The sequence below is a fragment of the Chaetodon trifascialis genome, chromosome 20, assembly GCF_039877785.1.
Source record: "Chaetodon trifascialis isolate fChaTrf1 chromosome 20, fChaTrf1.hap1, whole genome shotgun sequence".
In the NCBI taxonomy this organism is placed as follows: domain Eukaryota; kingdom Metazoa; phylum Chordata; class Actinopteri; order Chaetodontiformes; family Chaetodontidae; genus Chaetodon; species Chaetodon trifascialis.
Window position 1 is genome coordinate 2,347,791 of NC_092075.1, and position 23,965 is coordinate 2,371,755.

The 23,965-nt window shown below is 45.4% G+C and overlaps 3 protein-coding genes across 7 annotated transcripts; 1 reads left to right on the forward strand and 2 right to left on the reverse strand.

The window, feature by feature from the left end:
- Nucleotides 1-837: 837 nt before the first annotated feature.
- LOC139348573 (huntingtin-interacting protein 1-related protein-like) lies at nt 838-11,953 on the reverse strand. Its single transcript, XM_070988809.1, has 33 exons — nt 11,629-11,953; nt 11,186-11,249; nt 10,722-10,864; nt 10,579-10,635; nt 10,385-10,465; nt 10,222-10,298; nt 10,075-10,136; nt 9,590-9,730; nt 9,444-9,501; nt 9,286-9,361; nt 9,022-9,159; nt 8,811-8,933; nt 8,497-8,680; nt 8,333-8,421; nt 7,810-7,926; nt 7,594-7,695; nt 7,158-7,352; nt 6,295-6,405; nt 6,017-6,211; nt 5,756-5,903; nt 4,886-4,972; nt 4,686-4,793; nt 4,451-4,587; nt 4,176-4,286; nt 4,028-4,086; nt 3,916-3,946; nt 3,776-3,838; nt 3,232-3,332; nt 3,034-3,139; nt 2,641-2,764; nt 1,917-1,978; nt 1,210-1,833; nt 838-1,128 (listed from the first exon to the last, which is right to left on the reverse strand). Exons 1-33 carry the CDS (start codon nt 11,707-11,709, stop codon nt 1,090-1,092), a joined length of 3,894 nt encoding a protein of 1,297 aa, XP_070844910.1. The 5' UTR covers nt 11,710-11,953; the 3' UTR covers nt 838-1,089.
- Nucleotides 11,954-12,027: 74 nt separating this feature from the next.
- Nucleotides 12,028-17,568, reverse strand: ccdc62 (coiled-coil domain containing 62). 2 transcript variants are annotated; one of them, XM_070989352.1, is made up of 12 exons: nt 17,496-17,568; nt 17,269-17,412; nt 16,788-16,980; nt 16,439-16,605; nt 16,252-16,353; nt 15,935-16,106; nt 15,193-15,294; nt 14,652-14,740; nt 13,928-14,028; nt 13,534-13,693; nt 12,771-12,977; nt 12,028-12,606 (listed from the first exon to the last, which is right to left on the reverse strand). In XM_070989352.1, the coding sequence occupies exons 2-12, from the start codon at nt 17,353-17,355 to the stop codon at nt 12,532-12,534; spliced, it is 1,455 nt and encodes a 484-aa protein (XP_070845453.1). In that variant the 5' UTR covers nt 17,356-17,412; nt 17,496-17,568; the 3' UTR covers nt 12,028-12,531. The 2 variants fall into 2 exon arrangements, with proteins under 2 accessions (XP_070845453.1, XP_070845452.1); XM_070989351.1 differs by having other exon boundaries at nt 12,031-12,609.
- A 1,472-nt stretch (nt 17,569-19,040) lies between these two features.
- denr (density-regulated protein) lies at nt 19,041-23,883 on the forward strand. Of its 4 annotated transcripts, none has more exons than XM_070988262.1 (8): nt 19,041-19,205; nt 19,916-20,028; nt 20,128-20,147; nt 20,267-20,351; nt 21,139-21,219; nt 21,701-21,817; nt 21,910-22,049; nt 23,578-23,883. In XM_070988262.1, the coding sequence occupies exons 2-8, from the start codon at nt 19,926-19,928 to the stop codon at nt 23,620-23,622; spliced, it is 591 nt and encodes a 196-aa protein (XP_070844363.1). In that variant the 5' UTR covers nt 19,041-19,205; nt 19,916-19,925; the 3' UTR covers nt 23,623-23,883. The 4 variants fall into 4 exon arrangements, with proteins under 4 accessions (XP_070844363.1, XP_070844360.1, XP_070844361.1 ...); XM_070988259.1 differs by having other exon boundaries at nt 20,267-20,350; nt 21,129-21,219; XM_070988260.1 differs by having other exon boundaries at nt 19,076-19,115; nt 20,267-20,350; nt 21,129-21,219.
- The last annotated feature ends 82 nt before the right edge of the window (nt 23,884-23,965 follow it).

The window sequence follows — 23,965 nt, forward strand, 5'->3', positions numbered from 1 at the left end:
ATTTTTACACTTTGGTATTATGACTTTTCCATAAGTTAAAGATCAGAATACTTCTTACAGTACTGCTGGTTACTCTGTAGATTCACATTATCAATACAAAATGTAATTGTCAGGGACAGAAGAAGTTAAAGTTCTGCATTGAAGTACAAGTCTGTAAATACAATGTACTTAAATTATCAAAAGGGAAAGTACTCATAATACTGAACAATTCCCCCTTTGAGTGTTTCACTGTCATATATAATATTATTGGATTATTATTACTGATGCATTCATATCTGAGTAATATTGAACTGTTTTATGTACTGTTTGGCAGTTTGATATATTTTATATACAAAACATTAAGGAAATTAATCATCATTATATAATAAAGTCTTCTGAAAAGGGTCGTTCTTCATAGTGAGTACTTTTACTTTCAGTACTTTAAGTTAATTTTGTTGTTCATAAAGTTGTGTTGGCTCAGTGTTTAACATGATCAGATATGAGACTGATTTGCAAACATGAAAACTTAACAGCCAACAGATTAATGTCACTCAGGTTTCACAAGTGTTTGGAGAAATCTGTTCTTACCACACTTTACCAGTCAACTTGTGTTGTCTTTTTATTTTGAAGGCCCAGCTTTCTAATTCCGGTATTCTTCTCTCTTACCCTGCTCTAACTTGACGCGGCTCCTCTCTGGTCCCCACAGTAGTGAACAGTGGCTGCTTCATGGTGGTGAGACTGCAGTTTGTTTTGCGCATGACAGAAATAACAGACAGATGAGGTCGCTGTGAGAATAAATGACAGCATGACGAACACTGATAACATATTCAGCAAAGTCAAGGGTGGAAGAAACACATCAGGTGATTTATGACTTTTAATGAATCAACTCCATATATACAGCAAGCGGTGTCAGAGTAAAGGCTTCAGTATGATTACAAAAAATAAAATGGAAAATATTCCATCGCACATTTAACTGATATTAAACACATTTTTAAGCTTTTAAGTTCCTCCAAACGTTTTTACAGAGCCAGAGCTGAAAATTAAAATCATGCTTTTAATATATTAAAGAACATTTCTGATCGCCGTGTCATCGTCATGTCATATTCTTCTTCAGGAGGATTCACCTGTTCCAGCTTCACCTCGTTTGAACTGTGATGATAAAAAACACAGATATGTTATATTTCCAGTACAGGTGAGTGAGCAGCTGCAGCAGATGCTTTCAGCACTTACCGCGTTCTTCAGCAGGTTTCCAGATTTGGTGAAGATGTTGGGTTTCCTCGAGGCCGGTTTGGCCTCCGTGTTGCTCTGCGGCGTCGTCTGGGGCAGGGACGGCGAATGAGGCCGGGGGAGGCCGGAGGTGTGCAGTGACGGCTGTGACAGCGGGTACGACTGAGGCTTCAGGTAACTTTGGGTGGGGTTTGGTGTGTAGGGCTGAGCTGGGACGTAAGGCTGTGGGGGGGTGTAAGGCTGTGAGGGGGTGTAGGACTGAAGCTGGGTGTAGCTTTGAGCAGGGGTGTAGCTTTGAGGGGGGGTGTAGCTTTGAGCAGGCGTGTAGCTTTGGGAGACGGTGTGTGTCGGTGTGTAAGGCTGAGCCAGCGAGGAGGAGGACGGTGTTGGAGCCGGTGTGAAGGGGTTGGATGGTGCGAAGTTCTGGGTGTTCAGGTAAGGCTGTGTCTGGGAAAAGGACTGAGGAACCGACATGGTGTCGAGCAGCGTGGGCGGCGGCGGCGGTGGGAAGCTGTCGGCCCCGTCCTCGACGTCACCAGGCCCGCCGAGCTCGTAGTGCCTCTTCCTCAGCTCGCCCAGGCGGACTCGCTCCTGCTCCAGCTGGTTCTCCAGCTGCAGCACCTTCACCTGAGAGACGGAGAGGAGACACCGTCAGCTGCCTCCAATCAACAGGAAACACACAAACAGGACGATGAGCGTGAGAGCCTCACCTGAGCCTCCATCTCCTCTGTTTTCAGCTTGATCAGAGACATCCCAGAGAAGTCCATCACACCTGGAAACACACCTGAGAGTTAAAGATGCTGCGGTCCATACCTGAGCTCAGTCCTGCACTTTGACCCACACTGAAACACATCTGCTGCTGATCCGACTGCCACGACACTCTGCAGACACTCATGTTCCCCTCAGGGTGACTTACTACTTTTGGTAATGCCTTAATGTTTGCACTGGCGCCACCATGTGGTCAAAGTATTAAAACTGACTCAAGTGATGTCACTTGAGTCAGTGTCAGATGACGACTACTCAAAGAAGTGAGCTTCTGTAGCTGCTCCTCATCTCTGCTGCTGCTCGAGGCTAAATTAGCTGCTACGAAGCATAACACCCCCAAACATGTATACTTGAGTGAATCAAGTTCTGTTGCATTGTGGGTAATGTAGGTGCCAGATTTGGACAAGGACTGATGACATCTTCATCAGCCTCAGATGATGCGTTTGGAGCTAATTGGCTAATGTTAGCATGCTAACATGCTTAACTACCTGCTAAGCATGTTATCGTTGTCATGGTTAGCATGTTAGCATGACTTGTTGCTGGATGTGTAATTCAGCTTCTGTTCACAAACACGTTCATTGGGTCAAACTGGTGTGATAACATGTCAGTGTGGCGTTCACTGCTCGTCTCAGCTGCCTCTGATCATCTGCCGTCGGCTCCTCGTCTCACCTTGGTCAGAGATCTGCTGCTGCCCGTGTTTGGTAGAGGTGACGACCACGGCCGCCATGTCGTTGACGTGCCGTGACGCCTGCTGCAGCGTGTGCAGCTTTTTGTTGCCGCGGTCAGCCTTCACCTGAAATTAACGTGAAACACGAGAAGCAAAGGTTAACGAGACCACAGTGTGTATTCTTAAAGGACCAGTTCACACAAAGCAGAATTATTTAACCTCTGACTCTTCTGGATTCATGCACACAGACTTTGAGGTAAACATGCATCATGATACCCTCACGCTGATGAAGAAAAACCTCATTCCAGAGCAGCACTCACACACCGGCGGCTTCCTTTAAAGTGATCAGACGGCTTCACAAAACCACAGGAGATGCTTTCAACTCAAGTTTGTACCTTTGAGGCGGCGACCAGCTGAGCCGTGCTCGCGGCGATCTCATGTGAGCAGGCGATGAGCTCCTCGTATCTCCCGTTTTCACCCACGACCCGGTCGGCCGAGTCCCTGAGAGAGGACAGATGAGCTGGTTACGTCGTCTGAGAGTCAGGACGGGTGCCACATAACCAGTGTGTTTTTGCTGATATGGTGGTACTCACAGCAGCTGGGTGGCGCCCCAGCCCACTGCCTTGGCGGCAGAGATGAGTCCTTCGGTCCAGCGAGAGTTTTTGGCGTAAAACTCAGGAACAGACGCTGCCCCCTGTGGGTGGAACCAAACCACATGTCAGTACATCCAACACTTAACTGTGGTTTCTGCTCGGTCTTTAAGCACGAAAGCCGCTCTCTAGACTCAGTGTTTGGATTGTCCGTTCTGGGCTACTGTAGAAAGATGGCGGTGCAATATGGCGGACTCCATGGAAGAGGCATATGATACATCAATTTCTGCCCATAGACCCCCTGAATCCTACACACTGAACCTTTAACTACTCTGATATAAAATCCAAACTAACCAAAATATGACATGGAAAATGATGTCACTTCCTGTGGCCAATCAGTAAAAAGCAGAGTTTATTACAGGGTTAAGCTGTAACTTAAGTCTACGCCGGGCTGATTTCAGCTGGTCCTAAATGAGAACTTATGGTCAAACTAGGCTTCATCTGACTCCACACACGGCGCTGAACGTCAGGCGTCACATCTACTCACTCTGCCTCCTTCCACGATGTCTTTCTGCAGGTCGGTAGAAGCCGTCACCAGCATGTGAACAGCCTGGAGAAGAAGAAATACTGAGTGAAAATCAATGACGAGTTGGCAGAAACGTGTCTGACGGCGGACGGACGTCTTACCTTCATCAGGTCTGAACAGGATCCCAGGATACTGCCGTGAAACAGGAAGTCAAAGTCACACAGTGTGCAGATGAAACTGAGATTAAACCCTCAGATGAAGCATTCATCTTACCTCTGGTTGACCTCCAGCTTGATGCCACTGGTGTCTCTCTTTGCCTGATTCAGTATCTCCTGAGGAACGACAGTCGGAACAGAAACATTAAGCGTCACCAGGTGAACACCTAGTCCAGGTTTATCCCACATGACTTGTCTGCCCTTACATCCATTCGCAGCACGGCCTCTTCAATGGCGGTTGATGTAGCGACCATCTCTTTGTCCACCATGTGTCCCAGCTCTTCTTTGAGCACGTCCCGGCCTTTTGGACGTAGATCCTAAACATGAATCAGACAGTTAAAGGACACATCAGAGCTGATTCAGATGCGGCGTCTGGTTCATCCAGTATCCGTCGCTCTCCATAGAAAGTGATCTGTCAAACTGACATCCATCAGCAGATCCAGTGTGTCTGCACCTCTGATCAAGATGAAACCCGTCTCACCTGTCCCAGAGCCAGGATGCGTTGGACTGTGTAGCGCACCGCGGACGGATCAGCTCTCGGCAAACTGGCCTGAAGCTTCAGGTCCTTCAGGAACTGAAGGCAGTTATTGGCACAGTCCCGGCAGCTGTCAGTTAAACCTGCGTGAGACCGAGAAACAGGAGGGAGTGTTGACTGTTTGAGCGTGATGCGTTCAGGGCCCCTCCCTCACGGTCACAGCGTGAACGGCGTCTCTTACGGTCGGCCTGGTCGGTGGGAGCGGAGTGAGACGTCGCCGCTCCGTTGACGATCGTGTCAGCGGCGAGGTGGGAAAACTGCGTGACCGCTCTCAACAGGCCGCTGGCGTCTAGAAAGAGTAGAGGAGCATGAAACACACACATCTTCAAACCTGAACGCACACACGCACACACACACACACACACACACACACACACTTACCGCTCCTGTTTCCCAGATACACGACGTGGCTCTGCTGCATTTTGTCGATAGAACTCAGAGTGATTTCAGCTCGATTCACCAAATAATCTGAAAAACACAAACTGTATTAACTGCTTCACTGAATCCTCCACTTTTAGCATTAACAAGCAGCGCAGAAGCTTTGATAAATGGTTTATAACACGTGATAATGTAGTTTTAAGCCGACATGAGCATTTTTTTATATATATTTTTTTAGAGTTAAACATGAATTTGTCAGCAGCCGTGAGTCGTCCTGTGAGGCATCCAGACGTGGAGGCTCGTACATAAATGCATCATGAATCAAGCAGCAGCCTGAACAATGAAGCCAAAAAAACTGCAGTTCCTCCAATGGCCACTTGGGACTGGCTCCAAAGGTGAGTCAATCCCCATAGACCCCCATATTAAAACTTAAAAACAGCAGAAATAAGCATGTTTACAGCCTGGAACTAAGACAGTTTTGCTCTCTTTAGCTAATTTTATTTATAACAACTCCATCATTTTAATCACATTTAGGCTTAAAGTTATGAGCATGGCTGCTTTGAGTGACAGCTAGCCGCTAGGTTTCAGCAACCAGGCTTCATTCAGCCCGCCTCAGCTCCACCTACGCTCCACCTCTTTGCCCATTTGTGGATTAGTATTATGTTTTATTATTTATTTTTCATTAAGTAAATACGTCAATCCAGGCTCTGGGGACATTTTTCTCCACCTTCTCACCTTTTATAGGCTAAACAGTTATTGAAAAAACAATCAAACATTAATTGGTGATAAAAATAATCGACATTTAAAGCCCGAGCGTTGACTGAATTCAGCGTATGTGATTTCTTGGAGGGCGAGAAGTGAAGGTGGTGTTACCAGGTGAGCTGATGCAGCAGACGTGTATGGGGTCGTCCAGTTTGGCCACAGCGTCCAGTATGATGCCCTCAGCCTCCACCACAGCACACTGCAGCAGACAGAACTGCTCCTCCTGCAGCTTCTGGGTCAGCTCGCCTTCACGGCAGGCCTGATTTCACACACACACACACACACACACACACACACACACACACGCTCATCAGTAACTCCACCATGCGATCATGACCTCTTCACCGTGCAGGTGTAACCCCAGCGCAGCACCTGTTGCTGTAGCTGAGCGTGCAGGCTTCCCAGCTCCATGCTGCTCCTCTGCCTCTCCTGCTCCAGGGAGCTCTGGTGGAGCTGAGCTTGCTGTCTGAGGGAGTTCAGCTCGGCCTCCTGGTCCCTCACGGAGCGCAGCAGCACCTCCCGCTCCGCCTGCAGCCCCGCCAGGGTGCCGCTCAGCTGGGTGCCAGTCTGAGGATGCAAACACGTGTCAGTGTTTTAGCATCGGGCTGAAATGTTGAGAATATCAGAGAAGCTGCTGGAAATATTCCCACCATTTCTTTGCTCTGCAGGGCGCCGTTTGCTCGAGCCAGTTCTGCTCGCGTTGAGTCCAGCTCTCGTTTCAGCCTGTCGATCTCTAACTTCTGCTGTGCGTTGATGGTGAGCTACAGAAAGACAAGCACACTACAATTCATGTTCCTGCTGCATTCATGTGTTCATTCATGTTCCTGCTGCATTCATGTGTTCATTCATGTTCCTGCTGCATTCATGTGTTCATTCATGTTCCTGCTGCATTCATGTGTTCATTCATGTTCCTGCTGCATTCATGTGTTTGCTGCATTTTACTGCTGTAGATGTTTCAGCTCATTGAACTCCTTTATATCCTGTTCAGCAGCAATGCATCATTTTCTAGAAGGTCATCACATGTTTGCAGCTCGGCCGTCCTGTGAGAACCACGCATCTCCAAAAAGCTTGATGAGCTCAGAAAAACAGGCTGTTTTCAGCTTTGTGATGATGCATTTTCAGCTGATCCAAGAGTCTTTTAAAGAGTTTATTGAGCTGAAGAAGAGGAGACATAAAGGAAGAATTCATCCTTTAGTTTAGCATTTGTTTAGATGTGGTGGAGAAGTATAAAGCTGCATAAAAGGGAAATACTGAGGTTGATTTAAAGAGAATAAAATAAAATAGGAGATAAAAATAGACTAAAATGTGATTAATGCACATAAACAGGAAACAAAAAATTGGAGCGAGCTACCAGAAAACTAGAAATCCCTCCAGCTTTCTGAGATAAAAACTGAAGGCTGCTTCTCTGTGTTTGCTTTAGAGTCTGGGGACAGTGAGCAGACCTGATCCAGACGTTAGTGTGATGTACTGTTTCAGGATGACGGCCCTCTGAGCGCCTCTGTGTGCAGACTACCTGCTGCTGCAGCTGAGCTCTCAGAGCCTCCAGCTCTCGGTTCAGCCGCTCTCTCTCCAGGTCCAGCGAGCCCTGCTGCTGCTGCGCCTGCTGTCTCAGCGAGGACATCTCGGCGTCTTTCTCTCTGGCGGAGCGAAGCAGCACGTCCCGCTCGGCCTGCAGAGCCGCCAGGCTGCTGCTCGCCTGAGATCCCTCCTAAGGATGAAGAGTCAGAAACACGAGTAAATGAAAGGTGTCTGGAGAAAATTCACTGAATGAAGCTGGAAACCAGCAGTCTGGTCTACTGGTCCGCTCCTGTAAAAGTGCAACCATACGTCACAGTCAGTGATCTTAGATCTTAACTGAACAAAGTGACTCGTGATTTCCTCCTCTAATGCTGAGTCATGGTATCATTAATGCTATATCCACAGTAGTTTGTGAACACATTCAGTCTCACCAGCTCTTTATTGTCCAGAGTGCTGCGAAGTGCAGCCAGCTCTGCTCGCTGCTCCAGCAGTTCTTGGTTCAGCTGTTGAACCTCCTGCTGCTTCTGATTCATCTGATCGGGAGAGAAGACAGCGAGTAAACACTCCTGACTGTCTTTGTGTCTCAACACGCAGGTTTTTCTGGTAGAAACACTCTGCAGACGGTTATGGGTCAGATATTGTCTCACCAAGTTTCTTTTCTCCTGTCGCAGACTTTCCAGCTCATTTTCCAGCTGCTGTTTGACTCGCAGAAAATCCTCTTGGCCTTGTTTTGTACTGGACAGAAGCTTCACTGTGTCTGCATTCTGCACCGACACACAACAAATAACTCACATTAACAAACGTTTTGAGAATTATTCTGCGTTCTTGTGCAGAGTCAGATGAGAAACTCTACACCACTCTCATATTTGTACGATGTAAGTGAAGCTGTAGCCAATAGCTTTTATCTTAGCTTAGATATCAACCAATCACTGGGTCGTGTGCTGCCTGAAACCTTCGGACAGAGTCAGGCTAGCTGTTTCCACCTACTTCCAGTCTTTGTGCTAAGCTAAGCTAACTGCCGCTGGCTGTAGCTTCAGACTTACTGCACAGATCAGAGAGCGAGGTCGATCTTCTCATCTAACTCTTGCCGTAAAAGTGGCGAGGAGGATTCCTAAAGACAAACTTTTCTGGGAAGATGTGGAAAGAAACATGGACGGCGGGGCAGTTTACCTTCTTCATCAGGTCAGCGTGACTGGTGATGAGCTCTGCGTGTCTCTCTTTGAGCTGAGCGAAACGAAGCTCTGCTGCCTGAGCTCGAGCTGCGTGGAGACGACAGCATCTCAGTTAGATTCAGCGACATTCGAGCGGCTGTTCCACCAAATCTGCATACTCACTGTCGGCCTCCTTGAACCCGATCTGAGCGCCGGCGCTGGCGACGTTAGCGCACCGCAGAGCATCCACCTCCATCCGCAAGTGTTCATTCTCCACCATGGCCATCTGCTTGTGGGTGCGCTGCTCCTCCACCTCGGCCTCCAGACGATTCACTTGAGCCTTTAACTCAGTGACACACCTCTGAGCCTGAGGAGCGGAGGGTCCACCTTTAATGAACAGTTTACACTGGAAACGTGCACTAAGCAGCAGGAAATCGTGCACGGCTACATGTTGACATGCGGTTCAGGACATTAAACCAGCAGCAGGCCCGGCTGACCTCGGTCTTGATGAGCTGCAGCTCTGGTTTGAGCACCTCCAGCTCTCTCTTCAGACTGTCGTTCTGTGTTTCCCTCTGATCAAGCGAAGCATCAGCTGCTCCCATCTGGTTTAGTAAATAGTACTGCCATGAAAAACACTGAGCGTTAGCCTTGATGCCGGGAAACGAGGTGAGAATCGTTATTTATCTTTTGACTCATGTGAAGGCGTACCTGTGGCATCTGTGGCGTTTCCTTAACCTCTGTCTGCGTCTCCACCTCCTCTTCCTCATGATGCTCCTCATTAGGTATCACCACCACTGGCCTCTTATATTCGCCCAGGGCAGCAGCGCGTAGGAAGTTCGGAGGCGCCTGAGGGGTTTGAAATACACAAAATCTGCCATCTGACTGTACTGAACAAAGCTTTCATGATTCCAAACTTTTGAACAGTCACACACGTGTTTAGACACTGAATGAAACTCCCAACCTGCCACTTACGTCTGGGAGATCTGGGATCTGGATGACACTTTTAAAGAACTCCATTTCTCTGGCTCTGTCGAAGAACTGCGTGAGGCTGCAGAGGGAAACGCTGCTGTCAGACAGAACCAAAAAGAGGTAGAAAAGTGTGTTTTTGCCAAACAGCACTGATAACGTACCTTGTGAATAGGTCCCGGAAGCGCTCTCGATGTCCCAGGAGAACATCTGGAGCAATGCCTACAGTCCAGAGGACACGATGCAGTTGAGGTTTGATCTAACACGGGTAGGTTTGATTGAGTAAAAAACAGATTTCGACGTCACTTACGGCTGTGGAGTTTGAACATCAGCCGGACAGAGAAGTGGTAGAGAAAGCTGCAGTCCAGGATGAGAGGAATCAGAGGGGTCAGTCTGCACTGTCCAGCTGGAGTCGTGGATTTGGCCCCGTTGGCGTCCAGCTGACGTAGAACTGAGAAGAAAAACATCAACGTCAGATCAAAGAGATGACTGGAGGTGTTTTGCGTTTGTGTGTATGTAAAGCCTGATTTATCTTATTTTACTCAATCCCACATTCTGATGACCAAAATGCTCACAAGAGCACCACATGTGGATTAATCCGCTGCTAAAAATAGTCCCAAACGTCTGATTAAACCTACAGGGAGCAGCTGATTCAGGAAATGACTGAGTTTTCTAAAAAATGAAAATAAATCGAACTAACACATTGTTGATTTTGGTCTTTTCATGGGATTATATGACAACAACACAAATATAAAACCAGTGTACATGAAGGGAGAAACCACCCTGTGGTCTCACCTGTCTCAGCCATCTTCAGTCCAGCATCCAGGTAATCCAGCAGCTCCTGCGTCATATCCAACCTGCAATACGTGAAAACTTAATTTTAACTGCGGATTTAATGAGAAACGCTGCGTTCATGCGGTGGCTGCTCAGCTCCAAACTCACACGTTCGTCATGTCGTTTCCTGCTTCTCTCTCCAAAGTCTCGTCGCTGGCCTCCAGGTTGGCTGGGATCACCTTGTGCTGTGGAGAACAGTTGATTTGTTTGGTCTCATCATACTGAGTCAGTAAAATTTCACTGTATTAACCATAAAACAAGTATGCATTACCTTTGCATGAAATTCCATCTTGAGGAAGAGGAATTTGGCAGACAAGGCAACAATGTGGCCGTAACGATCGTGCAAGTTTCCCTGGAGAATTTTAAGATACACAGCAAAGTCCATTTATTTGTCTGTTTGCACAATTCAAAACAGGCATAAAGTCAGAGCAAAAGAGTATTTCTCCTTCCATCACAGCTACTCACCCAGAGAACGCCCATATCTTTGACGTTGCGACAGTATCTGTGAGAATCTCTCACCGCCTGCAGGTCAGACAGAGACGACAGATTACACATCACCGACGTGACAGAGGACAGAAAACGGAGGTGAGCAAGAGGACTGAGCTCACATTTCTGTGTCCGTCCCGCAGCACTTTGTGCAGCAGATAGCAGAACTTCCAGCTGATCATGGAGTTGCTGGACAGAGGCAGGTTCAGGATGTAGGACCAGAAGGTGGAAGCTCCACCCTCCTTATGTGTCCCCATGATGACATCTTCACAGCTGTCAAGGAAACTCCAGAGCACTAATGCACAAGGTGAACTGTGGTGGAAAGAGCTGAATCTAGCGCCATCATCAGGTCAACATTTGATTTGTCCAACGCTCTGGTTTCTGGCTAAATAAGCTGCGAACTAATCTAATTAACGAATATCAGTATTCTAACACATTAAGATGGCACATTAGCACATTTTGCTCAAAGTGAGCCTCATAAACCCGCTACATGATGGTAGACTGTTACACTAATTTGTCAGTAAATAGTCTGAAGATGCCTTTAAAGTTCAAACCTGCTGTTAAATGTAGAAAAAAAAAAGGATACTGCGCACATATTTCTCTTTGGGCGGCGTTTCAGCGGAGGTGACAATTTTGCTGATGCTGTGGAGCTGAAAGAAATGAGACAACAGACATCAGGACTCAGCCGGGTTAAAACAGCTCAGCGACAGGTACCAGTCTGCCGCTGCGGAAACAGATAAGATTTGTAGATAAAAACAGAGAGACAGAGGTGGATTTAGCGCAGCCGAGAGGGCGCAGATTTAACTAAAAGAGGTATCGAAGTTTGTAGTTCTTTCAGTGGGACATTCAACTTTGAATGTTGGTTTTATCTTATTATTTCATGTTCTGGCAGTGCACCTAATCAAATCAGATCAGATAAAAGTCATTAGACCTTCCAGGTAACGACGCATCGCTATAAAACCATTTATCGCCGATAATCCTCACTGAGCCAGAAGTTTAATTTTGACTTGAGAAAAATGAAATTCTTACCTGTTGTTTACCAAACTGCTCTTTCTCCGCAGCCAAAGCTTTCTCCGTCTTGTTGTCGCTTTTGTTCTTGGCTTTGCTCATGTTGTTACTATACCGCACACCAACTAAAGGTCTGTGACTCCACGGCGGTCCGGCTCCAGGCGTCAGCTCCTCACCTGAGCTCTCGTGCCTCTTTAAAACAAAAGGTGCGCCAGACGCGCCGCGCGCATGTCCCCACTGATGCCTCCGTCAGTTGGCCTCCTCAAATCAGAGCATCGCAGTGTTTAAATAGAAGACCTACAAGTAAACAAAGAGTTTCTTTTGTGCGTAAAAGCTCTCCAAGTGCGTAAAAACGCGCACTGGAAAAAACCGTTTATCCAAAGGCGCGATTGTCAGTCAATAAAACACAACTGATATATAGTTGGCATATAAATATTTTTTTTTATCAAAAGTAGGATGAAGAACTTACAAAAGAAAAGTCAAAAGTATTAACAGCTATCAACATTTCCTCTTAGTCACCAGGCGGACCTGCAGGTTGTGAAACTGGAAAGACAATCGAAGGACTCACCAGTCAACAGCCCTGTAGGACTGGTTTCACATCTCACCCAGTCCACACAATGCAGCCTTTACAAATCTTACACAGGCTTTTAAAAACATACAGTTTGTGTGTTAACCCCCCCCCCATAAAAATATGTAGAAAACAAACAGAGTGATGTTCTGAATGCACCAAAACAAGATAAAAAGCTTTACAAAACTCATGGCAGTCTGTTTTATATCACTTCATTTTGTTCCTGAGAGACAGCTGAGCTCTGCCTTCAGCTGTGTGTGTGCACAGGTCCACGTTCTGCAGTAACACTGTAGATTGATTAAACTTTGGTAAATACTGAAGTGTCCGATGACGACGGATAACGACGGCTCTGTGCTTCAGTCGCGGCTGAGCCGTCCACACGTCTGGCTGACACCGTGTCCAGGACAGGCTTTGGGTGGAGTTTCATTGGCCTGCTGGAGAAAAAAAAACCATGAAGCCTTTATGTCTTAACACACTCGAACTAAAAGGAGGAACGCTTCATGTGGAACATTTTACACCCTTAACACCGCCACACCCCATGAATACAAATGGAGAGAGAGAAGAAAGGTTGGGAGGCTGCATCATGAAACTCCACCTGATATGTTGGGGTGGCTGGGTGGTGGTGGCATGTCTGGTGCTTATGAGAGTAAAGGGGGTCGGTGGTCCCGCAGCTCATGGTCGGGCCACAGTTTTGCACTGAGCTGTGAGGTCTGGAGCTGCTGTGCTCTGAACTGGCCATGATGACCTGCTGGGACTCCTGTAGGAGCTGCTGCAGCGAGCAGCTGGACAGAGGATCATCAGCCTGGTGAGACGAGGAAGGAAGGAAGGAAGGAAGGAAGGAAGGAAGGAAGGAAGACTTGAAGTGATCAGCTGTTAAAGGAACAGTTCATTGTGGGAAGTGTGTTTATTTGCTTTCTTGCTGGGAGTTAGATGAGAAGATTGATACCACTCTGATATGTGTTTGTTAAATATGAAGCTACAGCCGGCAGCTGGTTAGCTTAGCTTAGCATGAAGACTGGAGGCAGGGAGGAAACAGCTAGCCTGCCTCTGTCCACAGTTTTCAGTTTTTGTCCTGGTTAAACATCCAGGAAGAAATGAGTGACTTTCAGAGGTGCCACCAGGTGGATATTGTTACCTTTGGGCAGAGGCAGGCTAGCGCTTTCCTCTTGTTTCCAGTCTTTATGCTAAGATAACTGGCAGCTGGCTGTAGCTCTTATATAACATACAGACATGAGATGGTGGTACTGATCTTATCTGATTCTCTGCAGGAAAGGGAATAAACATATTTCTCTAAATGTCAAACTATTTCCTTCAGCTATAACAGGTTGGCGTGCTGATGAACATCATGTCTGTCTTACATCCATGTGATGAGCTGAGCAGACTCCCAGGTCACCCCTGGCTGTGCCCTGCAGGCTGGCGGCTGGTAACGAGGCAGCATCGTGTAAAAGTCTTGAGTTCTTCACACTGAGGGATGAAGGTGAGTGGTCGTCCAGACAGCCGCATCTTAACTCATCCTGCCTGAGACACAAGTCACAAAGACGTCTGACATGATTTTAAATGAAATGTTACTGCCTAAACTTTTCATAATAAAATAAAATAAGTCCCATAATGCCTCATGAATCCTGAACCTCAGGCTGAGAGTCTGCAGCATGTCAGCAGTGCTAACATCAGCATGCTAACGTGCTCACAGTGACAATGCTAACACGCTGATGTTTTTCAGGTAATACTTAACCATGTTCCCACGTTTCTCACCTGCCAGGTAATCGCTGACCCGTCTTCTCTCTCAGGGTTTCACGAGCGCTTTCCAGGTTCAGCTGCAAAAGCTGCAGGTCATTCCTCTGATTCTCGCACACCTGTAAAACACACAGCGTTGTGTGAAATCATTCATTTAGATTTCACATTGTTAGATCCAAACTGTTCAACCCTTAAAGTCACAGTGAAACCACAGTTGGAGCGATCCATTACGTCACTCTGCTAGCTAACACAACACTAAAGGGCAATTTCACACAAGGGGCAGCGTTAGCTCGTCACACCAAATCACCTCTGATTGGACATATTTCAAGATGAGAGAAAAGAAAAGAAGAATCACGAAAGAACTGAACAGCTGGAACAGAATGAGAACTCTGAAAAAGAAGCTTTAAAAAACCCTATATGTGATTTAATTTACAAAATTAGATAAAGCTGTATTTCTCGTCAGTGCTGTGTGGTTGAAAAAAGTAATGGACGTGACCGTGACCCAGAGTCACAGCAGAGAAGCTGCAGGAACGCTCGGCGGCATGCAGCCAAACCAGAAAGACGCCTCTGACGTCGCCAGCAGCAGCGTGAGCAGGAAGAATGAGGAAAGACGTTTTCTCCCAGCTGAGATCGACTCGTGTCATATTTTGTTAATTCATAACTTTTGCTGCTTGTTCATGTCCATGCGGTCAGTTGAGGGAAAGCTCTGACTTTCTCTTCTGTTCTTTTTCGGGTGCTGTACCTGTCGAAGGCAGCGGATCTCCGACATGCTGCGCTCCTGTTTGGAGCGAGCCAGCTCCAGCAGCTCGTCTTTCCAGCTGTCTCCCTCTCCTGGTGACAAACAACACATGCTGCTCTTATCTCAGCAGGAAAGCTTTCTTTTCAGGCTGTCTGAGAACAGTTAGAGCACAGATCAACACCAAGAAAACAAGACGGCAGAGATTAAACAGGATTACACTCATTGTACACCCGCAGTTCATACGACAAACAGTCTTTATCTCCACATATCGCTGCTGCTGGATCTAACACTGGCTCCAGTTTCATGCACCCATCAGCTGCTGTAGCTTAGTGCTGAAATGATTATTCTGTTAATTGATCAAAGTATCTGATAATCAACTGATCATTTGACTCTTCCATCAATAATAAAATGGCTGAAAATATCCTGTGCTGGGCCATTTTACAGACTGAACGTATTAAACGCATCCATTGATAACACCCTGATATCATTTAAGAGATGGACGGCTTTTATCTGGATAAATTCAGTTTGCCATCACTGAACGTACCGGACACGGCGAGCTCTCTGCGAAGCAGCTGCAGCTCCTGTTTCAGACGGATGATCTCTTCCCTCTGAGTGCTGCTCTGCGCGACCTGCTGCTGCAGCTCCTCTGCAGCCAAGAAGACACCAACAGCTGAGGCGATGAGTCGCTTTACGCTCGCTCATCACAGTAACTGCTCTGATCGCTTTCAAGCCAAAAGGCCAAACATGATGTTTTCTTTGACATATTTAACAGTAAACTGAATGTTGCTTGTTTTTGGCCTGTCGGCTGGAGAAGAAAGACATAGGAAGGCACCACCATAATGTGACTTTTACACTACGATGAATTAATCAGCTCATCTGCTAAAGTTACATCTGTTTCCTGACTTTAAGGCTCAGGTGTGTCAGGTGTGTCAGGTGTGTCAGATCTAAGTGCCTCCTCAAAGGCGTTCATGGTGCTGCATTCATTCCTCAGTTCAAGTCCAGCCTGCAGCAGAGCTTTACTGCCTCTGTCTCCATCATTTCTCTGCACTGTCTATGATAAAGGATTAAAACCCGAACAAACAAACAAACAAAGCTGTTGTTCGATGTCTGGAAAAGCTCTTTGTTTGTTCAGGGCACGCTGACACCTTCGCTCTGCATGTTTAGCTCAACTTATTCCGAGCTGACTTTGAGGAAACTGTATCCTGACTCAGCCAAAGAGCGATAAGATGATTTATCTGAAGTCTTTCCTGTTAGAAGCAAAGCACACTGAAGTGTTACTCCTGTACCTTTCAGGTGTGTGATCTCATGTCTGGCCTCTTTGTATCGCCGTTTATTTTCCTCCGAGTCTCTCAGCAGTTTGCTTTCCTGCGAGCGACTCTCAGTGAGAGATGTCTCCAGATCTCGAAGGCGCCCTGTGAGGTCGAATATATGACCAGAGGCCTCAGTCACATCTTTGTCCTGATGGGAAAGAAAAGATCACATTACCCATCTCACAGAATATCAGAAAACCAGAAACATGTACACTTAAATTTAATGCTAATCCCAGTTAGCAACAGGCAACATATTTGTGGAGGTCACAAAGAGACACAGTCTGTTAGCGTACCTTGAGTTTGAGCATGGAACTCAGTTCTTCCTCCCTGACCTGCAGAGCGCCGACTTGAGTGGACAGAGCCATGACTGTGGAGCTGAGACTCTGGTTCTTCTCCTAAGACAGAACAGACACGTCAGTGATGCTTTAAAGACAGTTTTCTATTAAATGCATGAGAAGAATGAAGTTTCATTCAAGGTACCTCAAAGTCTTCACATTTGTTGCTGATGTGCTGCTGTTTCTGCTCAAGCTCACGGAGCTGCTGTCGGGTGGCGCTGAGCTCCTTCTGGACCTCCTCCTCTCTGGTTTCCACCACCCACACACGCTTGGTTAAGACTCTGATCACCTCATTACGCTTCTGCAACTCATCTGTGCAAAAACAATTGCTGTCACGTGACTTTACGATGTGAGGGAGGGCGGCCATATGTAAGCAAAATAAACATCTCTTCATGATTTATCATTCAGTATAATTTGCAGTTTTGGTGCTAAAACACAGAAGGTGGAAATGGTGAAGGAGGGCTGAATCTATATCCTGCTTTGCGTCTCCTCACCCTCCAAACGGGCACACCTCTGCTCCACGGTGAGCACCCTCTGGCGGTCCTGTTCCCAGGCGTGAAGCTGCTTACGATGGGAGGCAGCCATGGTGTTCAGCTCCCGGTCCCGGTCCTTCAGCTCAGCCATCAGCAGCTGGAGCTCCCGCCTCTGCCTCTGGATGGTGGAGCCACTCAGGTCATTCACAGAAAACTGTGGCAGAATGCAAAGAGACACACGTCACCATAACATAGCCAATTTACTGTGACAGAGCTGTAACGGACATGGAGAGGAAAGGTGGAGGGGGGTATGATGCAGCAAAGGGCCTCAGGGTGCTGCAGTCAGGACTCAGCTTTACAGGGTAGATGAACTACTGGAGCGCCCCGTGAGCTGACATTTTATAGATCGAATAATTCATCTGGAAGGTAATCAACAGCTTAATTGATAGTGAAACGTGATGAACCTGGAGCTTCAGGGCCAGTCATCCAAATCTGATCTCACCTCAGTGTCCTGTGAGCCGGGGGGGCAGAGGGTGTCTGCTGGGACGGGAGGTGAACCATTGGCCCACTGTCTTCCTCTGCTGTCCATCTTTAAGCTGGTTACAACAGATGGCAGGCTGGCATCCAGTGGAGCACCACCATTTTTCTGCAAAGTGTCATTTATACACACGTCAGACAACATGCATGAGCTGCCTTTGGTATTTATGAGTGAACTGAAATATCACCGACCTTTTTAACTGGAGTGCTGTGCCAGAGCCCAGCTGAACTATCTGAAACTAGGTTAAAGTGGATGGTTTAACGTTTGACTGACACATGTCCAACACAGGACAGTAATGAGGTTATTGTTGGTAAAGAAAGTGACGATGTGAGTGTTTACCATCTGCCCAGGGGAAACCATTTGAGGGGGGCCGTCTTTTCCCTTCGTCCATCACATCATCACATCACAATCACCCCCTGCTATTACTCTAAACTCCAGTTCCTTCGTGCTTCCTTTCTAACAGTTCCCTGTGTTTTTACCTTCATTGTTGTCGTATAAAGCGTGTGGTGGACATCCTCTGGGGATGTCCACCAGTCAGTTAGCTTAAGTTAGAATGGCTAACGTTAACTTAACGTCTCTAAAAGTAACTCTAAAGTTTACTAACAGTCGGTAAAATAAGAAAAAAATTGAGCACTTCTGCAATTTAACAACACGCTGCACGAAACTAATTTAAAATCAACAAATGAACATAAAAATGTCTCGAGAAAACTTAAATCGCTAGCTAACGTTAGCCTCGGGAGAGTTTAACTTTTGAACGTAATTATTGAGGTGGATAAACAGGGATCGGACAATGACGTCATATCAACATACGTTCCGCAGCTCTTTTTACTTTTTTATATTTTAACTCGATTCCCAAACTAAAATGATATAAATCAGAATATTGGTTTTGCCAATTTTGCTATAACCTCTTGCCTGTAGATACGAACGTCGTTTTGAGGAATTCAAAGTCGAATTAACTTCTTACTTCCGTACATCTCCACTGGCCCTAACCCTGAAATGCTCAGCCTAGGAACGATACAAGATGCCGTCAAACCAGCTGACCTTCAAAATAAAAGTCAGATTAATAAAGCGCATAATAGGCTATTTAAAAGAACGATAATGTATTTGAGTGTTGTTATTTCCAGAAATCTTGAAAAGTAAAACTGAAATATAAATGGATCTAAATGCGTTCTTATGATTAAACTGAACTATAAGAATGCAGGAATGTCTTGGTGTGATTTTCTATTGTAAACACTTCCAGGATCGGAAGGTTTCACCCATTTCTCAACCTTCCAGACCTCAACGGCACAATATGTTCTGCTCTGTCTAACACTTAGTACATTTGAGTATATTTTCTCAAATACTGTGAGGCACTTGTACTCTACTTGGATATTTTCATTTTATGATGCTTTATGCTTCTACTCCACTACATGCTGGAAAATAAATTTGCGTTCATTACACAACACTAAATTAATTTGACAGCTATAGTTTCTAGCCACTTTGCATATTCAGGTTGATAATACAACATGTAAATGAAGCAATAAATTCTGATATTTTAATATTGAGTAATCTACCCAGCAGTATATAAAGTCAATTAATTTTGCACTTTTACCAGCTTTAGCTACAGTCTATAAATGTGAGGAAGCAATGAAAAATCCTTATCATACCCCAATGTCATGCATGCACTTCAATGTGGAGCCATCAGCTGTGTGTTCGTCCTCCGAGCAGCGGGGGGCGCTGCTGCACATCCGCACTGCGTATCAGCCACAACAACTAAAACAAGAAACGCTACTACTAGGCGTGCTCGAAGTACGCCAACTAAACCCTATTCAGTAAGAATGATTTTCCAAAAGTCCAACTAACATTAATAATGCGAGCGGCTTTACTAAACAGACAGCAGTTTTAAGAGTATATTTTGCGGGGTACGTAACTCGACATTTCTTCTATCTTTATTCAGTTATTCAATAGCACAGCCTGTTAGCTAGCCCATTTAGCCTGCTAAGCTAAAGCCCATTAAACTGAGGTGCTGACGGTGACAGCTGGGTGAGTCAACGTTACCTGATGAATGAAACGATTGAACAAATTTTAGGGGTGTTTTCTCAGGAAGGTACACATCGCCTCCATGGCGATAGTGTCCACGGTAAACGTGATATTTAAATCACAGACATTACAACAAGTATTTTTTGCTGAAGGTGTGTTTAACAGCGCAGCCACTGTTAAACAGCCCCATGTGTTAGCCAGCTAAAGCTAGTTGTGCTGACTTCTTCGTTGCTAAGAAGCCAACTATTAATTGGTCTCTGCAGCTGTGTATTAAAACAGCACCCGTGGGACTAACTTGTTAGCTGTTTCAGTCCACGTAAGTCTGTGTCACGGTGTTAGTTAGCTGCTGCTCATGTGATCTGTGCTCAGTAAAAGGATATGTGTTGGCCGGGCAGGCTAGCATGATGAAATATTGGCAGGAGCCTTGTTCACTCATGCCCACACTAGTCTGATAATAACCTCTTTTGGCGTTTTATTACTGCTCTTAAGGTTTGGATGAGGAGTCTAAATTTTAGGCTTTTATCCTGACTTTATTTTTTATGGGATTGTTTCCACCAACTGTGCATTAAATGTGCATGTGTCCTTTGTGTAGATCATTTGTGATGGCTACTACTGAGATGGAATCAGGTTCTTCAGAGACCAAATCAGAGCAAGGATCATATGACCCTGATTCAAAGTACCCACTGAAAGTTCTTTACTGCGGAGGTACAGTTAATAAGATCTTCCTCAGTTTGGCGTCTTTAAAAGATTCATTTTGCTGCCTTTTCCAAATGTGACCATGTGTTTTGTTTCTTTCCTCTGCAGTGTGCTCTCTGCCTACGGAGGTGAGTTTAACCATCAAACAACAAAGATTACTCTGTCGTGTGACCCTCGCAAAAATGCTGATTGAGATATTTAAGCTGTTGTTTGAGGTAGAACTGAATGTTCACTGTTGTGTCTGCAGTATTGTGAGTACATGCCTGAGCCAGCCAAATGTAGGCATTGGCTTGAGAAGAACTTTCCAGATGTTTTTGCCAGGATGACTGTAGGTGAGTGCCATGAAAGACTTGAGCCGGAGACATTTTTCTTCAATATCTCCCAACTTCTACATGCTGTGCTACATTTGTGACCTAAGACTAGAGCTGGACAGTATGGATTTATAAAGTTGTTGCCATTTTTGTGTGAAAATAGACAGTGTGGGTTTTTGGATGTGGTAATGTTTGTGTCTTCCTGGTCTGAAAGGCTGCACGACATTCACATGACACAAATTTCTCCTCATTGAAACTACTGCATGTGAATTTAAAACACAAATTTTTATGGTTAAATCATTCCATTAAATAGAATTCCCTACCCTATCCCTTCCCATTTTATACACATTTCGCCCAGATTTAACCTCACATTTGGTATCTTTGGAAATTTTGGGTTATGGATTTGAACAATGTTTGGCTGCACAGCTTGAGATTGTAATGACTGATCCACCTGTAGGTGGATTAAGGGTTTTAAAAATATTTGTTTATTGAATTGTTGAAGAATTGTTCAAGAATTCATTTTCATGCTCAGCACAAAAAACAGGACCCAATGTGTATGTATGCAGGAAAGCTGTGAGAAAATGTGCTCCAAAATGAGAGAAGTTAAGTAGCAAATATATAATTAAAAATGCAAACAGAAATCTGTTTAGGGATTTCTGTTAGGGACACCCTGGTCAGCAGCTAGGCCACCCTGTTAATTAAAATATGCAGGTGTGAACTTATAGTGTTCGTCTGAAGATCAGAGTATTTTGTTGCTCTTTTGGTTTTAATATTTTCCCGTTGTCCTTCTGTCCTACTGGCCCGGCAGCGAATGCACCCAAGCAGGAACCCGGCACTGGAGAAGCTCCCCCTGCTGGTGAGGATGAGGAGAAGAAGAAACAGAAGAGAGGTATGGTTTTACTTCTGTTACTTTTTAAAGTTTGTTTCGGTCAGTTCAGCGTCGGTTGCTCGTGTGCAGGTAGTTTTTCTCACAGCAGCAGCGATCAGTAGGAGAAGCTGGTGACCTTGCTGAGAAGTTGGAGGTGTGCAGCCTGCCTTCCATCTTTAAAAAACTGCTTTAAAAACACTGATAATGACTGTTTTGTCTTGTTTTTTAGTCACATTTTTGTTAATCAATCACTGTCCTGTCACTCTTCCTGTGACCTCTTCACAATAAAAGCAATTGTGTGTGTTTCAGTCCAGTGTGAGGCAGCCATGACTGACCTTCAGTAAAATAACTGCTTCCTGCTGTCTGTGTTCAAAGATGAAGCCACATTTGTTCATTTTGTCTGTGAAGCTCTGTCTCTAGTTGTTTTACGACTGTAGTGACATCACAGGGTGGATCAACACTGTACGAGGTTTGACAGACTATTTTTTTTTATGTTTTTAAGGTGGAAGAGGCCAGATAAGACAGAAAAAGAAGACTGTGCCTCAGAAAGTCACGATAGCAAAAATCCCAAGAGCCAAGAAAAAATACGTCACACGGGTGTGTGGCCTGGCGACGTTTGGTGAGAATCCTGTTTCCTTATTCTCGACGTCGCTTAAACCTCTCAGCGTCTTCACGCTTTGCTCTCAACGTAAACTCTCTCCACTCTTGCAGACATCGAACTTAAAGAGGCTCAGCGGTTCTTTGCCCAGAAATTCTCTTGTGGTGCCTCAGTGACAGCAGAGGATGAAATAATCATTCAGGGAGATTTCACAGATGACATAATCGACGTCATACAGGAGAAGTGGCCTGAGGTGAGCTGAGCGTGTGACTGCACAGTGACTTCTCTTTGTTCGGCCGTCTTCACTGGATGAGGCGGTGCTGCCCCTTAAATGGCAATTGAGTTGGACTCTGGTTGTACCTACACTCACACTCACACACTCACACACTCACACACTCTCACACACACACACACACACACACACACACACACACACACACACACACACACACACACACACACAGTGATGCTAAAAGGTGTGAGAGGAGGAAGTGAGCAGACTTGTGATAATACACAGCTGCACACCAGCTGTCCTCTGGAAGATGGTGAGCGAGACAAATAGAAGTACAGCTCCAGTATGTTTGTGCTGCAGCTGCAAAGATTGATTTATTAGCTGTCAGCTATTAAATTTGAGAGTAAACTAAATATTGCAGTTTTATTTTTAGGTTGTCTTGTGTAGAATTAACACCATCAGCCTGAAGCGAAACACAAGATGAAAAATGGCGGATGTATCCGGTTTTATTTCAGCTGTAACTCTCTTTGTGAATCAGTCAGTAGTTAAATGATGACTGCAGGGTTTTCTGTGTTTTTCTTACTGTCAGAAAATCCCATGAAAAGGTCAAAACCATCAACCTGTCCTTCAGTCTCTCAGTACTTTCCCCCTCATGTGCTCTTTGAAGACGCAGTTCTTTAAAAATGGGCCACAAATGCAAATCAGATGGGTGCTGTAGTGTTTGGCAGATATTAACAAACAGGAGTAAATAGTGTCTTTGTTGGGGACTATTTTCAGCGGTGGATTAATCCACATTTTGGTGCCACAGTGAGGCTCACTGAGAGAAAGAAAGACAACAGACTGACACACACACAGCGCTGCTTAGTCGAGTTGTTCTCTGCTGGTTTTGATCTTTTCAGGAAGAAAAATCTAGAACGTGAAATGTCCACAAAAACAGCTTCCTGATGACGGTTCCTGAGCTCGTGCAGTAATATCCTTGATACCAGCGAGCCTGTTTACCTTCACCCTCGGTGTGTGGAGGACAGATAGCGCAGGTCCGTCCTTCCTTCCTGCTGCTGTCAGACTTAATGAATGCGGCTCCCAGTAGACCACACACACAGAAAGTGACATTCACTCATGTGCAATGTCAATATTTCCCATCTGCAATAACTCAACCATTGCCTTGTTTTGCTCACCGCAGGGTTGAATTATGCATCACGTCTTGCTTTTTTTGTGCTTTTTTTGTTGCTGTAATGCTGCAAACTTCCCTGCTGTGGGATTAGGAAAGAATTATCTTACCTGTGCGATGTTCCAAACAGGTGTTTTTGGAGCATTTCACAACTTTCCCAGTCTTTTCTTGCTCCTGTCCCAACTCGTAAGCAGATATTTACAAAAATGAAGAAGCTGATGACCTCAAATGTTGAATATATTGTCTTTTATCTGTTTTCAGTTGAGCGTATGTGAGAAAAGGATCAGCACGTTGTCACGTTCGGTGTTTTTCACAGCGACAACGTTAAACCGTGTCAGTTGGTTTGTTGCTGAGTTCAGTCTCTGTCTCTCTGTCTTGCAGGTGGACGATGACAGCATCGACGATTTGGGTGAAGTCAAGAAGTGAAGACCAAATATGCACTTTTACTGAAAAGGATGTGACCTGTAACAGCGACAACCTGGCCAAATGTACACATTAAGTCATTTTATACCTATTTTATTTACTGTTCATAAGAAGCTGCGGACTTGGCCACTCACTTGGCATTTTTTTAGTTGATAGCTGCTTTCTCTCGTTTGCCAAAGGTATGGTATGACGTGAATCCCTCCCAAATGTTCTTCACTCGAGCAAACTGTAGGCTAATAAATTTCAGTCTCCTCCTCGTCTGAACGCTAACGTCTTCTTTCCAAGTTTGTTTTTCTTTTCTTTTCTTTTCTTTTCTTTTCTTTTCTTTTCTTTTCTTTTCTTTTCT